The 15,939-nt window shown below is 31.5% G+C and overlaps 2 protein-coding genes across 2 annotated transcripts; both read left to right on the top strand.

Moving 5' to 3' along the window:
• The first annotated feature begins 2,195 nt into the window (after positions 1-2,195).
• LOC131028888 (calcium-binding protein KIC-like) lies at positions 2,196-3,014 on the top strand. Its single transcript, XM_057959264.2, has one exon. The coding sequence runs from the start codon at positions 2,565-2,567 to the stop codon at positions 2,916-2,918; it is 354 nt and encodes a 117-aa protein (XP_057815247.2). The 5' UTR covers positions 2,196-2,564; the 3' UTR covers positions 2,919-3,014.
• A 6,068-nt stretch (positions 3,015-9,082) lies between these two features.
• On the top strand, positions 9,083-10,047 carry LOC131028886 (calcium-binding protein KIC). The gene has a single exon (XM_057959262.2). It carries the CDS (start codon positions 9,599-9,601, stop codon positions 9,950-9,952), a length of 354 nt encoding a protein of 117 aa, XP_057815245.1. The 5' UTR covers positions 9,083-9,598; the 3' UTR covers positions 9,953-10,047.
• The last annotated feature ends 5,892 nt before the right edge of the window (positions 10,048-15,939 follow it).

The following is a 15,939-nucleotide window of genomic DNA, read 5'->3' as shown; positions in this document are numbered from 1 at the left end:
GATCTCTTGGATATATAGTTTGGAGTGGCATCTTCTAGAAGCAGTATTGCACAATGCTAACTTATCTCAAGGGTTTATTCTATTTCTGCATATATTGGATATGATGGCATCTTGGTTCAAACACATCTCATGTGTGGTATGCAATCTCTATTCTACTTTTAATTATTACAACTAAATTATATGTGTGCATCTTATTAGTCTATAATTTTTCCAATCTAATTTTCATGGAGTGGAATTCATTAAGAGTTCATTGTTATAATTTTGGGCAAAGGATAGAATTTCTTCGAGGTGTTCTGTGATGAACCATTAAGGTTAATGGAACATGAAAATTTATTCACATGGAAAGTGAAGCCTATATCAACTATTTTTAAACTCAAGATAGTTGATACTTAGAATCAAAGTTGGTGTAGGGTGTGGTATCTTTAAAACAATGTGCATTAGTGGATTAGTGGCATTAGTAGAAACTTCTATTTGATTTTGATCCCCATTAAAAGGTTTCTTTAGATGCATCTTGTTTTGGAGATTATGTATGTGCATATAGTTATTTTTTTTGTAGTTAGGTATTAATTCTTAATGTTTATGTTATTCTAATTTTCAAAGTAAATCTTTAAAAACAAACTCAACAAGGTAAAATCAAATCAATTAAAATAGTCAAATAACCATCTAAACATACTCTAAATAATTATTCCACTAACTTTTTCTATTTGTAAAAAACCACCCAATCTTAATTTATCTAAAAATTAAATACACTAAAAAAAAATCTAACCTATTAATTTACCACCTTTTATAAATAAATGGTCAAGCAATAATGCACATTTATGATAAACCAATAACTTGATAGTCTATATAAATTATAAATCATTATAATACAAATGTAAAATATCACCTACAATAACACATTATAATTAATTTACACAATTTATTGTTTCTCAATATTATTATGTTTCTAAGCAAATCTAAATCTAACACTCAAAAACTCCATAATAATTCAAATAGCTTATGATTTATTGTAATTTTTGTGTACAAAAATATATAAAGAAAGAGAATACAATTTTATAATTCATCTTAGTTTACTTTATTTATATTAATTTATTTAAATGATCATTTATCAAGGAGACATCTCCATATTAATTGTCATATATCAATTAAATATTGAATTAGACTATGACTTAAACTATAAATATAAAGACTTTGAAACCTTCAAAAATATATCAGAAGGAGAAGACAATTTTATAATTTTTTAGTTTAATTTAATTTATAGTAGTTTAAATGATCGTTTTCCAAGGAAATGTATCTATATTAGTTATCATATTAATTAAATACTGACTTAGACTATGACTTATAATATTAAATATACAATAATCTCATAAACTTTTGAGAAATACATTTTATATAAATAATTCAACTTGAAAACACATCTACATTTATGAAATCTTTGAAATTGTTTATCCATACAACATGTCATATTAATTAAATATTGACTTAGACTATGACTTATATTATTAAATATTCAATAATCTTATAAAGTTTTGAGAAATATATTTTATATGAATAACTCAACTTAAGAAAACATCTACATTTGGAATCTTTGAAATGGTTTATGGACAAAACATTCAAACAAAATTACAAGTCTTCTATAGCCTAAAGCTATGGTTATATGATCGACATTTTGATTGTATAATATAATTTAAATTAAAAAAAATGTTAAAATTATTTTTCTATATATTTTTTAAATTAAATCATTATAAATTTTTTTAATTGGTAGAGTTGCAATCGTCAAATTACATCAATTTTTTTAGTAGAGGATTTTTCAATGATAAAGTTGTTTTAGCTATTCAATATGGGAGCCTTAAGCTAAAAGTTCTTTGACCAAGAGCCAAGAGTGTATCCCTTCTCCCAAATTCCCATGGGCCACGATCCCAACCTTCTCCATTATGATAATAGAGATTTGCTTTGAGCAAGACTCTTAGGCTAAAACCTCTTCGACTAAGAGCCAAAGATTGAGATGTTTCCCTTCTACTAAATTTTCTTCAAACACAATCTTGACCTCCTCTCTATCCGTGATGAGCTCATTAAAGACTATTCAACTTCACCAACACACCAAAGACTCATTTTCTAAAAGACCACATTTATCTCAATGAAAAATTATAAATCAGATGACAATTCAAGATGAGGTGGCCACCACAATTCAAGATGAGGTGGCCACCACAAATCCCCTGTATACCACTAACTTCGTCAACAGCTGTATATTCCTCAAGGTCCATCCATGGCAGCTTCCGGGAAAATACGAGCTTATGGGTATGCTGGAAATTGTCTGCAAATGGCCAATTTTAAACACCCATTTAGTCGTCTCGTGATAAATTCTCGCATCTTTCCAGCCGGTGTTGAACGAGTGGACCTGCAATCAGCAATTTCCTCCCAATTTCTCATATTTAACAGCCCACGATTTCTCAGCAGGCCCGCGGTGCACAAGCTATAAATTCCCCCCCTCCCAAAACACTTCACAGTTCAAGACTGCTTGGAAAATTCAATTATAAGTTCTAAGCTTCGCTTGAGAATTATCAATGGCGGAGTTTCAGGATTTCTTGCCAACAATGGCGGAGAAATTGGGGGGACAGGATTTTATGGCAGAATTGTGTAATGGGTTTCGGCTTCTTGAAGATCCCCAATTGGGCGTGATTACTTTGGAGAGCCTGAGGAAAAATTCTGCTGTTTTGGGGTTGGATTCTTTGACGGATTCAGAACTCCAGGCGATGGTGCAGGAAGGGGATCTGGATTGTGATGGCGCTCTCAATCAACACGAATTTTGTGTATTGATGATTAGATTGAGCCCTTCTTTCATGGATGACGCCGAGAAATGGCTTGAGATGGCTCTGGTTCAGGAATTTGAAGAAACCATGACGTACTGTAACAATTAAACATGGATTTTTGTGTGTCCTGCATATTGGCAGGTCATATTGTACTGGGTGATTGGAAATATTTCCAAAATTGAAATAGCCATGAGATTTTTTGAATTTGATTTCATACTGAAATCTGGATTGTCTTCTTTTCTTACAATTTTTTTTTTTGGGATTAATCTATAAAAGATCAAGGATAGGAAGATGAAGAACCAGAAGATGAGGAAGAAAGGAAGGAAAAAGATGATGTTAAGGAGAATATGATGAATATATGTACAAGCAATTTAGCTTCAAACAGGACGATTCAATTTGTAAATTTTATGGTTGTATTCAAAAGGAGGTTATTGTTTTTAAAATCTCATTGGTAATTATAAGTACAAATAAAGCATATCAAGAACAATCAAATAGTGGGTAAATATGTTTAATTATTAAGAGATTTGATTTTTTTAAATTTTTTTTTTGGATAAATATGTTTTATATTAAAAAGTTTATATTTTGGATATGGATGGATTGAATACTATTTTCAGTTTTTTTTGTTAGAATATTTACAATTAATAAACATCAATGTGTGAAATAAGTCTATGAATCTTTGGTATCAAAGTTAAAAAATATATTGCAAGATATGATACATAATCAAGTCTAAAGGAAAGTCAAGGAAGAGTAAGTTGTACCAATAAAGTAGAGAACAAACAAGAGTAGAGAGGAGATTAGTAATTCTCATCATGAGCCATAAAACAATTTGCAAACAATGGTGAATAACCAAAATAGGTTCTAGTGATAGAAAAGGGTGTGATATAGAGGCATCCATATTGTTGTTAGAGGCAAGAAGCCTAAAGACATGGTAATATAAAAAATCAACAAGACAATCATTATAGACGTATATGGAATCAAAGGAATAACTATAATAATTAGTGACTTCACATAAGTAATGGCTATTTATGACAAAGAATCAGGACTTCTATAATAAGGGATAGAATCACATGGGTGTAGCAAAATGTGGATTAGGATGGGATCTAGGTAACATCAAGCTAAAATTACTATGAAGTTCTACTATAGATGGTTGGATAAGTGGCCATGACATCACATTTATAATGACTTGGGATGATCATGCTACTTAGCTTTTTCTCATGTTTCAAGGAAAAAATATGTCAAGAAGAGATGACATGTTTTATACCTAGGGATATGATATTATAATCTATGTCAATAAATGTGGATGTCACTTGTTGCATACATCCCTTCAGCTACTTATATTGGATCATTTGGGTAACTTGTGTAATTATTTATCTTAGGTGATGAGTAGGTCTTCTTGGGGACCGCCCCTCAATTATGTTATTAGGAGTTAGTTTATATAAATAAAACAAATATCACGGTAACAATGATTTAAGTATGATATTGTATTTAAGATCTCATGGATATAGTGTGAAGTGACTTCTTCTAGAAGAATTATTGTACAATATTATGTGTACCTCAAAGATTTATTCCATTTATGCATATATTGAACATTATGGTATCTTGACCCACACTCATATCATGTCTGATATGTGATCTCTATTCTACATTATATTATTAAAACTAATATATGTGTGCTTCTTATTAGTCTTTAACATTTCCAATCTAATTTCTCTTATAGTGGAATTCATCAAAAGTTCATTGTCATGCTTTTAGACAATGGTAGAATTTCTTGTACATGTTCCATGATGAACCATTAAGGTTAATGCAACTTGAAAATTCATTCATGAAAAGTGAAGGCTATATCAACTATTTCTAAACTTGAGATAGTGACTAGTATTTGGAGTAAAAGTTATTGTAGTTCATGCCATTTTTACAACAGCGTGCATATGTGTCTATATTATAAGTCCTATGAATGTAATATAAAATTATTATGCATTTGTGGATTGGCAACATGAGGAGTAGAAACTCCTTGATTTTTTATCCCCATTAAAAGGTTTATTTAGATGTATCTTGTGTTACAATTATGTGTGTGTGCATAGTTATTTTTTTCTACATTTAGGTAGTAATTCTTAATGTTTATATTTATCTTTTATTTTCAAAGTTAATCTTTAAAAACCAACTCAACAAGATAAAATCAAAGCAATTAAATGATCAAATGCCCATCTAAACATACTCCAAATAATTATTCCACTAATTATTTTTTATTTGTATATAACTACCCAAACTTAATTTATCCAAAAATTAAATACACTCAAAAAATAATGTAACCTATTAATTTCCTATCTTTTATAAATAAATGATTGAAAACAAAAATTTACATTTATGAGAAAACAATAACTTGATAGTGTATATAAATTATAAATCATCGTTACACAAATATAAAACGTCATCTAAAATAACACATTATAATTAATTTACACAATTTATTATTTTTATGTATTATTATCTTTCTAAACAAATATAAATCAAACACTCAAAGGCACCACAATAATAATATTAATAATAATCTTATGATTCATTGTAATTTTTATCTCTAAAAATATATCAAAAAGAGGAGAAGTTTATAATTCATTTTTTTTTAAAGTTCAGCTAGGTCACAAATGGGGGGACCTCATCCTTTCGAGCACATTAGATCAGCAAAGGCATAAGCTTGTGAGTACATTAGATCAACAAAGGCACAAGCCTATGATCACAATGTCGACCTTGGTGGTCACGACAACACCACCACTTAACCCACACACTATGGGAAGAACCCCAATTTATAATTCATTTTAGTTTTCTTAATTTATACTAATTTATTTAAATGATCATTTTCAAGGAGACCTATATATATTAGCTCTGACTTAGACTGTGACTTATAATATAAATACAAAAACTTTGAAAACTTCAAAAATATATCAAAACGAGAAGATAGTTTTATAATTCATTTTAGTTCAACTTAATTTATACTAATTTAAATGATCATTTTTCTATATTAGTTGTCACGTGAGTTAAATATTGACTTAGATTATGACTTATAACATAAATATTCAATAATCTCATAAGCTTTTGAGAAAATACATTTTATTCAAATATCTCAATTTGAAAAAAACATCTACATTTCTAGAACCTTTGAAATGGTTTATCCACAAAATGTTCAAACAAAATTACAAATCTATGTATGGGTTTACAGATGGGTTAGAGTCTTATTGGACTACCTCATCTTGTATTTTAGCTTCAAACATAGAAGATTCAATTTGTAAAGTTTATCGTTGTATTTCCAACAAATAAAAGGTTATTGTTTTTGTTATTCTTAGTAGCAATTATAATTTTACTAGCATGGAATTAGTGAAAAAATATGTCAAGAAGAGATGCCATGTTTTATACATAGAGATATGATATTATAATGTATGTAGATAAATGTGGATGCCAATTGTTGCTTACATCCCTTCATTTGCTTATATTGAATCATTTGGATAACTTGTGTGTAATTGTTTATCTTAGGTGATGAGTAGGCCTTCTCCACGATTACTCCTCCATTATGTTTTTAGGATGTAGTTTATACAAAGAAAACAAATATCATGGTAACAATGTTTTGAGTATGATATTGTATTTGAGATCTCAGGGAGATATAGTGTGGAGTGATTTCTTCGAGAAGGAATATTGTACAATATTATGTATACCTCAAGGGTTATTACAACTAATATATGTGCATCTTATTAGTCTTTAACATTTCTGATCTAACTCTCTTATACTAGAATTCATTAAGAGTTCATTATCATGCTTTCAAGCAATGGTAGAATTTCTTGTACATGTTCCATGATGAACCATTGGGTTAATGCAACTTGAAAATTCATTCACATGAAAAGTGAAGGCTGTATCAACTATTTCTAAACTTGAGATAGTGATCAATATTTGGATTAAAAGTAGTTGTAGGTCATGCCATCTTTAAGACAACATACATATGTATTGTAAGTCCTATGAATATAATATAAAACTATTATACATTTGTGGATTAGTGGCATAGGAGTAGAAACTCCTTGATTTTTAATCACCATTAAAGGGTTTAGATGTATCTTGTGTTACAATTATGTGTGTGTGCATATTTATTCTTTTCTACATTTAGGTAGTAATTCTTACTGTTATATATATATATATATATATATATATATATATATATATATATATATATATATATATATATATATATATATATATATATATATATATATATATATATATATATATATATATATATAACATCAAACTCAACAAGATAAAATCAAAGTGATTAAATAATCATATACCCATCTAAACATACTCTAAATAATTATTCCACTAATTATTTTTTATTTGGATAAAACTACCCAAACTTAATTTATCCAAAAAGTAAATACACTCAAAAAATAATTTAACCTATTAATTTTCCACCTTTTATAAATAAATGATCAAACAATAATTTGCATTTATGATTAAAAAATAACTTAATAGTCTATATAAATTATAAATCATCATTACACAAATGTAAAACATCATAAAAATAACACATTATAATTAATTTACACAATTTATTGTTTCTGTGAGATTTTGCCAAGATCTAGAGGCAATGGAAAGCACAAATAAGAGAGAACAAAATAGATGATAGGAATAAACTGTATTCTATCAAGATGCAAAATGTGATCAACTGGATCATCAATTGTTGTTGAATAGTTGTTTATACAATGAATATGGGCCTTCTTATATAGGCAATGCTATATGGATATGTGAGCACACAAACATGACATGTGTCTCAATAAGAAACAAGGGTAGGTAGGAAATAGGTGTGGTAGGTAGGAGAAACAATAAAATATTTTATTCAGTTTTTTGCTTTTCAGCACTCTGATACCATGTGAGATTTTGCCAAGATCTAGAGGCAATGGAAAGCACAAATAAGTGAGAACAAAATAGATGATAGGAATAAACTATATTTTATCAAGATGCAAAATGTGATCAACTGGATCATCAATCGCTGTTGAATAGTTGTTTATACAATGAATATGAGCTTGTTTATATAGGCAAGGCTATATGGATATGTTAGCACACAAACATGACATGTGACTCAATAAGAAACAAGGGTGGGTAGGAAATAGGTGTGGTAGGTAGGAGAAACAATAAAATATTTCACATGAGGTGGATCACCCACCGAAGGTGGAATTATCACTCCACAATAAGTGGATACGATAGAGTAGTAACAAGATCAACACCATAAAAGGTGGAAATTCTCCTACACACTATCCCAATGTGGCACAAGCATCCAAGTGTTTCATACCCAAATTACTATAAAATGCATGTACCTAAGTAAACTTAAGTATAATGTAATAATATCCAAGATGAATAATTATTTACACCAACAATTTCTAAGTATTATTATCTTTCTAAACAAATCTAAATCAAACACTCAAAAACATAATAATAATAATAATAATAATAATAATAATAATAATAATAATACATTGGTTCAAAGAAAGCACAAGCTTGTGATGACAATGTCAACTTTGGTGGTCACACCACCACCACCACCACTTAACTAACACACTATGGGAAGAACCACAAATTATAATTCATTTTAGTTTACTTCATTTATACTAATTTATTTAAACGATCATTTTTCAAGGAGACATCTCTACATGAGCTCTCATATTAATTAACTATTGACTTAGACTATAAGTTATAATATAAATATAGAAACTTTGAAAACTTAAAAAATATATCAAAAAGAGAAGATAATTTTCTAATTATTTTAGTTTAATTTAATTTATACTAATTCAAATGATCATTTTTCAAGGAGATGTCTCTATACTAGTTGTCATATTAATTAAATATTGACTTAGATTATGACTCATAATATAAATATTCAATAATCTTATAAAGTTTTGAGAAATACATTTTATATGAATATCTCAACTTGAAGAACCTTTGATATGGTTTATCCACAAAACATTCAAATAAATTACAAATCTTTCATAGCATTAAAGTTGATTATAAAATATAATTAAAATAAAAAAATCTTCTTCTATATATATATTTTTTAAATAAATCATTAAAACTTCTTTTGACACACAAATTGTAATGATAAATTACGTCAATTTTATTTGTGGAAGATTTTTCATTGATTAAGTTGTTTTAGCTATATGATATGTGAGGAGGAGCCTTAGGCTAAAACCCCTTCGACTAAAAGCCAAGGACCTCTTCTGTCAAATTCGCACAAGGCACAATCCCAACCTCCTCCCTTATGATGGCAGTGCCTTGCACTCTGCAAGTCTTCTTCATCATGGACACATTAAGAACCATTCAACATCATGGAACCCATTGACAAAATTAAGCCACAATGAGATGACAATTCAACATGAGGTGGCGGCCACAAATCCTCCGTATACCACTAACTTCGTCAACAGATGTATATTCGTCAAGATGTGTTGATGGCAGCTTCCGGGAAAATCCGAGCTTGTGGGTAAGTTGGAAATTGTCTGCAAATGGCCAATTTTAAACACCCATTTGGTCGTCTCGTGATAAATTCTCGTATCTTTCCAGCCGGTCTTGAACGATTAGACAGCAAACCAGCAATTTCCTCCCAATTTCTCAAATTTAACGGCCCACGATTTCTCAGCAGGCCGGCGGTGCACAAGCTATAAAATTCATCCCCATTTCAAATGCTTCACAGTTCAACTCTGTTTGGAGAATTCAATCAAAAGTTTTAAGCTTCGATTCAGCAATTCAATTCGGGGTCTTCAATGGCGGAGTTCCAGGATTTCTTGCCAACAATGGCGGAGAAATTGGGGGGACAGGATTTTATGGCGGAATTGTGTAATGGGTTTCGGCTTCTAGCAGATCCCCAATTGGGCGTGATTACTTTGGAAAGCCTGAGGAAAAATTCTGCTGCTTTGGGGTTGGATTCTTTGACGGATTCAGAACTCCAGGCGATGGTGCAGGAAGGAGATCTGGATTGTGATGGGGCTCTGAATCAAAATGAATTTTGTGTGTTGATGATTAGATTGAGCCCTTCTTTCATGGATGAGGCTGAGAAATGGCTTGAGATGGCTCTGGTTCAGGAATTTGAGGAAACCATGAGGTCTTGTAACAATTAAAGATGGATTTTTGTCTGCCCTGCATATGGCAGCTTATATTGTACTGGGTGATTGGAAAAACTCCCAAAATTGAAATAGCGATGAGGGTTTTTGAATTTGTTCTCATCATGAAATCTGGGTTGTCTTCTTTTCTTGCATATTTTGTCTGGAATTAATCTGGGTGTGTATTTCTTCAAAATTTTGTTTGATCACTGAGTTAATTTTTATTTGCTCACAAATTGGCATAAATTTCCTTGAGTATTTACTTCTGTATCCATTGGGATAAGTTTTGCAGTCTGTAATGGCCTGTTGTTTTTGTCTTGGTGTTGAGGTTATCATGGCCGCCGCCTCAATTTTCAATGGCGGCGTTCAATTTTCTATATATAATGTTATGATCTAAATTTTGCACCATAATGTTACTGTAAATGGATTATATTAGTCCCCTTATGATGAGTTAGTACCATGATCTCTCTGAAAATTTGTGATCGCTCAATTCACATCTTACTCTTAAGCAATATGCCTAGATTGAGTATTCTATCAATTTTTATAAGATATTTGATCAAAATGTCAATAAGATGTTAAATTATCAAGAATTAGTAATACATACCAATCAAATAAAAATGATGGGTGTGATAATTCTCTTCTTTGCATCTTGATAATAAGAGCATTTTATTTTAGGATTATTTATTTTCTTTAGTTAAAAGTCAAGGATTGAGGAGTATCCGTTCTACCAAATTTATCTAGGGCATGATCTCAACCTCATCTCTTATTATGTTAGTGCCTTGCACTCAACAAGACTTGATTACTAGTAAACTCATTAAGAACTTTTCAACTTCACTCACAGATCAAAGGCCCATTGATTGAGGGCATATTTGGGTTTACAACGTGATTGCATTTCATACAAGGGAGATTTTTTAGATTCTTTTTCTTTCGATTTTGCATTTTTTTAACCTTGTCAAATAGATGATTAGTAGATGTACTAACTTGAGCAAGCTTCTTGATTAGATTTTGGACACTTCGACATTATCCTAGCATATTGTTTTTTCAAGTCAACTCTACATTGGCTTTAAGAGAATTCAAGAGTGGCCTATATAAGTTTGACATCTAAACTTAAGGGTTTTTATGACCACACCAAGAGGAGTACTAATTTGAATACAAACAACAATATGTTAGGCTTTTAAAATGTGCCTTTTAATCCAATATTTAAGATAATGAGAGATGCATTCTTTTGGACAAGATTGATTAGTTTCAAATAGAGGAGATAGACCAATACAAACAATATGTTAGATAGCATTAGCAATGAGTCAAAAGTAAAAGAAATGTTTAAGAGTCTTAGGTTTGCAAGGCTAATGCATAGGAAATGAATGCATTTGCCCATAAAAATTTTAAATTGCAACAATCTAGATGCAATCCACTAAGCCATATATTTGATTTTGAAATTCTTTATGAAATCGTTGAAGGAGACTCTTTGCATCTACAAATTTGTATTTGGCATTAAGACACTATTCAAGAGGTAGCCCTCAAATGAGGTGTCAATACACACATGGAAGAAAAATAATAGAACCTTTGACAATTAGGTTATCTTTAATCTTCGACAAAATTGTAAGGAACAACCACGAACATCTTCTTAAGAAACAAGTCACTAATTAGAAGTGAAAATAAACTCAGTCGAGAATCATTGTTTTCATTATAAAGTAGGGATATGTGAGCTTGTTGAATCATTTGCCACCCTACTTAAAATATGCCCTTTTTAAAATGTGAGCTCAAAGCAAAAAGGACATCATTCTAAGCAAGTAGTCTGCTTTATTAATTAGAGGAGGTGAGGAAGCTTAAACCCTATCTAAAAGTGGTTTTCTTCCATTTAAAAAGACCTAGGCCTCATATCAATCCTTCCATAATCTTTTGAGAAGATGAGAACTAAAATCTTTAAATAGAAACTTATTACCCATGTATAATTATTGTTTATAAAGACAATTAGCTTGGACCATCCACACAGGATCTTCTAAGTTTTTATTATCACTCAACACTCAAATTATTTTCTAGCAGATCAACATCTACCCTTTTGGGCTCTTCAATTCATTGGGTGGTAGTATAAATGAACCTTTTTGTTTTTATTTCATGGTAAATCCTTGGGAATGTCTAGTTGGTTCAACGAAAATTATGCAGAGTGTGTATAGTTGACTAAAGAATCCGATGTGGTCAAAGGTCAAAGTTGATAATCTTTTTGACACATGGAAGCATCTCGTGAGTTCAGGTTTCCTTTATATATATGTGAATAAGAAAGGGTGAATTCCCAAACAAGAAAATCTTCAAAGACTCCTAAGAGTAGGTAGACATAATAAAATGCATAATTCTTTTACTTTATTACCTCAATTTATTTAGGGTAAGTTTGTTTTCTTTGAAGTCAACACATAAATCAAACTTGAATATTGATAGTTCTGATACTTAATATAAGTACAGATCTAATAGCCAACAAGATGAGGGGGGGGGGGGGGGGGGGGGGGTGAATCATACAAACTTAATCTTCCATAAAAACATCAGATTCAACCTCGGTAACATATACTTAAGTAATAAAACCAAAACAGTTAAACATGCAAACTCAAAAGCATATAAACATCATAAACCTCATAACACCAGATTTAACGTGGAAACCCAAATAGGGAAAAACCACTGTGGGATTTCGGACCCACTAAGAAATATACTCTTCTAGAGTATGCTCGGATAAAAGCAAATCCTGTTAAAGATTACAAACACATTGCTAGATGTGACCTGGTTAAGGGATTTCCCTCAGATTTGTTAGGATCTTCACCTTGTTAGAAGTGACCTTGTTAAAGGATTTCAAACACTCAATCAGAATGTCACCTTGCTAGAGGGTTTTACAAATAAGACTGTTAAGTCCACTCAGTTAAGAGATTTTCTGTCACTTTCACAAAATAACAGTAATAAAATCTATCTGCAACTTCACATCTAAAATGCTAAAGAAAATTCCTATTTGTTCAATACAATCTAGACATAGAAATAATCTTGTCTATCTGTTGGGCTTCTATACTCTATTATTCAAACAGGTCTTCAAGCTTCTGTGCTCAGTAATCACTATGCAGCATCCCTGTGCATACACTTGCCCGCATACATTGTTTATCAACAGTTTCCTATTTATAAACAATTATGTAACCGCTTAATCTCCTTGATCACATTTCCCATGATCAATCATAGCCATCAGATCTTTGGTCTTGTCCAGGTTCAATGCATCTTTCGATCTGAAAACGTTTTACCCTGCCTTGGAACTTGCATATTAGTCTTGGAACTTGTGCCAGAGTATTGTGGTTCAATCTGTGCTGTAGATCTTTATGCCGACTTTCCATTGCCTTAGATTCGTTAACAAACTTCATTCATGGCTCACCAATCATTTAATCAGTTCCAGCTCATCAGCTTCCTTCATTAAATAACACATGCAAACATTTAATGCATTATGTTATAGCTCGGTTACAACTCGATAACAACTCGGTGAATACTAAACTTCACTCGGTAGACATTCCGCCTTCATTAACCGATAGCGATAACCTTAGGGTTTACTGACTAGGTTCCTTGCTTGATAACATAGTATAGTATTAACCTTTACATTTTACAACATATGTATGATGTTAAAACAATCTAAAACATCATGATCTCATCATTGTCTGACTCGGTACTAGTTGCCCATTGAATACCTTATTCATCATATTCTTTCCTGTGTCTTTTACTGACATCTTTATTCTCTTTAAATCATACTTCTCAAGATATGGCAACATCATACTGAATTAGAAAATCAATTTCTTGACATCAATGACAAAATAATAATATCAAGACAATAAAAATCTTTAATCAGTTATATCCATAACCATCAACAACCTTCTCAATATCCTTATGAAATGCCAACAATCTTTCATTGTCTATTATAATGATATATTGCCAACATAATATATCATGAGTGGGGAGGGTCTATCAATTAAGCATGGTAATTTCAAAGCTTATTGAAATCATATATAATGATTTCAAGTTGTTATCAAAATTTTGTAAACATTTTTATTTACAATTAAAAAGTGTGTTTTTGTTGAGGTGTGTTAAAAATACATTTTAAAGATAGTTGTGCATAAGTAATTTTTTTTACGTGCTAATGTGGCATTACATGATTTGTTGTTTTTTAGATCTAAAGAATGAATTGCATTCAATTATGAGTAATCATGATTAACACTAACAATTTTAAAGACACAACTATTAGTGCTATACCATAGAATTACTAGACATTAAATTAGCAAACATTTTCACAACTATGAAACATACTCAACTACTAGCTCCTCTCCCATATTTGACAATCCAAATAAACTATTAACATAGATAGCAAGGTAGTGATTCATTCTGAGGGCCAAGTGGTTCTAGTTGAACCTTGAGAAAGCCCTAGCCCTCCAATTTTGTTATGTTCCATTCATGCCCTACAGGTCAAAACATAACTGAAATTCATAAAAGAGCAGGGTAGTGAGTCTTTCCTATGACTTGAGTAGCATGTTGGATCCAGGTGACAACTAGTGTTGAATAAAAACCCTACTTGCAAATTTTCTTGTGGAAATATTTGTGTTTTTAGTTGATAGAGACCCCAAAATGTCTATGAAAAAAAAAGCATAGATAAATACCTATTCTCGCTCAAATGATTTCCAATGCCCTTCTATCTCCAAGTCAATAGGAAATGTTATATCCTCTCTCTTAGGCCCAATTTTGGAGAATCCTGAATATATTGAAAACAACATAGCAAAAGGTCTCTCTACAACACAACTTCCGAAATCATTTGTTGAATAGGGGATTAAGTAACTAGATTCAACAGAAAAAAAACGTGACTACCAATCTTCCTTAGTCTCAAGAAGCTTGCAAAGGAGGTAAGATTCTAAAATGCTTTCTTCTAGATTATCTTGATGTTATTGATAATCAGAATTTTACAAATGGGCCAAAATGCATTGGAAAAAGAAGGGCTGGTTAATAAAATCCATCATAGGTCTAAGAAAAGGCTACATTTCATGCACATTCTATTCAATTGAACATGCCCAAGCAACCCTCCATTATGGCTCTTGAATAGTATGTGACCAAATATGCTATTTACAAGCATGGGATCTTGATTTCCATCCCGAGGGAGATTCCAAGTCTCATTACCCAATGTTTGTAGAATTTCCATTTCTAAATTTAGCTTTCACACCTATTCTCAAAGATACTGCAATCTAGCTAGGCAGAGTGCTCTGATACAGACTAACAAATACTCAAGTCTTTATGTCTATCCTAGAGCTTGCATTGAGGTTGACTTGAATCAAACCCTTATTGACTCCCTCCAACTTGTTGGACTAGGATTTAGCTTTGCCCAACCCATCTCTTACCTCAACAACCCAATGCTTGTTTTTATTGTCACAAGGAAGGACACCTTATTAGAGAATACCCCATTCACAAACCCAAGACCAACCCCACCTCATCTTTGCTTTCTACTCCTTCTGTTGAACCTACATCTCACCCTTTTGACAACCCCCCTCTTAATGTCAACCCCCTTCTTTACTCCCCATTCAACCTTCGCCTTCCCCTTCTCCTTCCCATTATAGAACGGTCCCCTCCATTCCTTCAACTTTCCATTCCTCTCATTTGGGAAACCCATCCATTTCCCCTCCTCACACCTCTCCACCTAGTTCTTCTTCGGACAAGACAACTTCGTACAAGGATGCCATCCTCAAAGAAGGATGGAGGATGATTAAAAGGAGAAAGGAAAACCCAAACCTCCAAAATTTTGAGAATCCTCTTGCTATCTCCAAAGCTTGTTCTCCTTCTCTAGGTCCTCTCAAACAAAGATCGAGATGTTATTGTGAGGATTTGGTAATTACTGAGAGGGGGGGGTGGATGAATCGGGTAATTACAATAAACTTAGAATTTTCACCAATCTGCAAATAATTCTCAAAAACAATTCATAACCAATACTGGTAGTTACTCATTTATCCACTTAA

The sequence above is a fragment of the Cryptomeria japonica genome, chromosome 5 (assembly GCF_030272615.1).
Source record: "Cryptomeria japonica chromosome 5, Sugi_1.0, whole genome shotgun sequence".
NCBI lineage: Eukaryota > Viridiplantae > Streptophyta > Pinopsida > Cupressales > Cupressaceae > Cryptomeria > Cryptomeria japonica.
Note: the sequence above shows the minus strand (reverse complement) of the source record. Positions and strands in the feature narration are given on the sequence as shown.

Coding starts and splice junctions, on each gene's coding strand:
- LOC131028886 (XM_057959262.2), top strand. CDS start 9,599: ATGGCGGAGTTCCAGGATTTCTTGCCAACAATGGCGGAGAAATTGGGG.
- LOC131028888 (XM_057959264.2), top strand. CDS start 2,565: ATGGCGGAGTTTCAGGATTTCTTGCCAACAATGGCGGAGAAATTGGGG.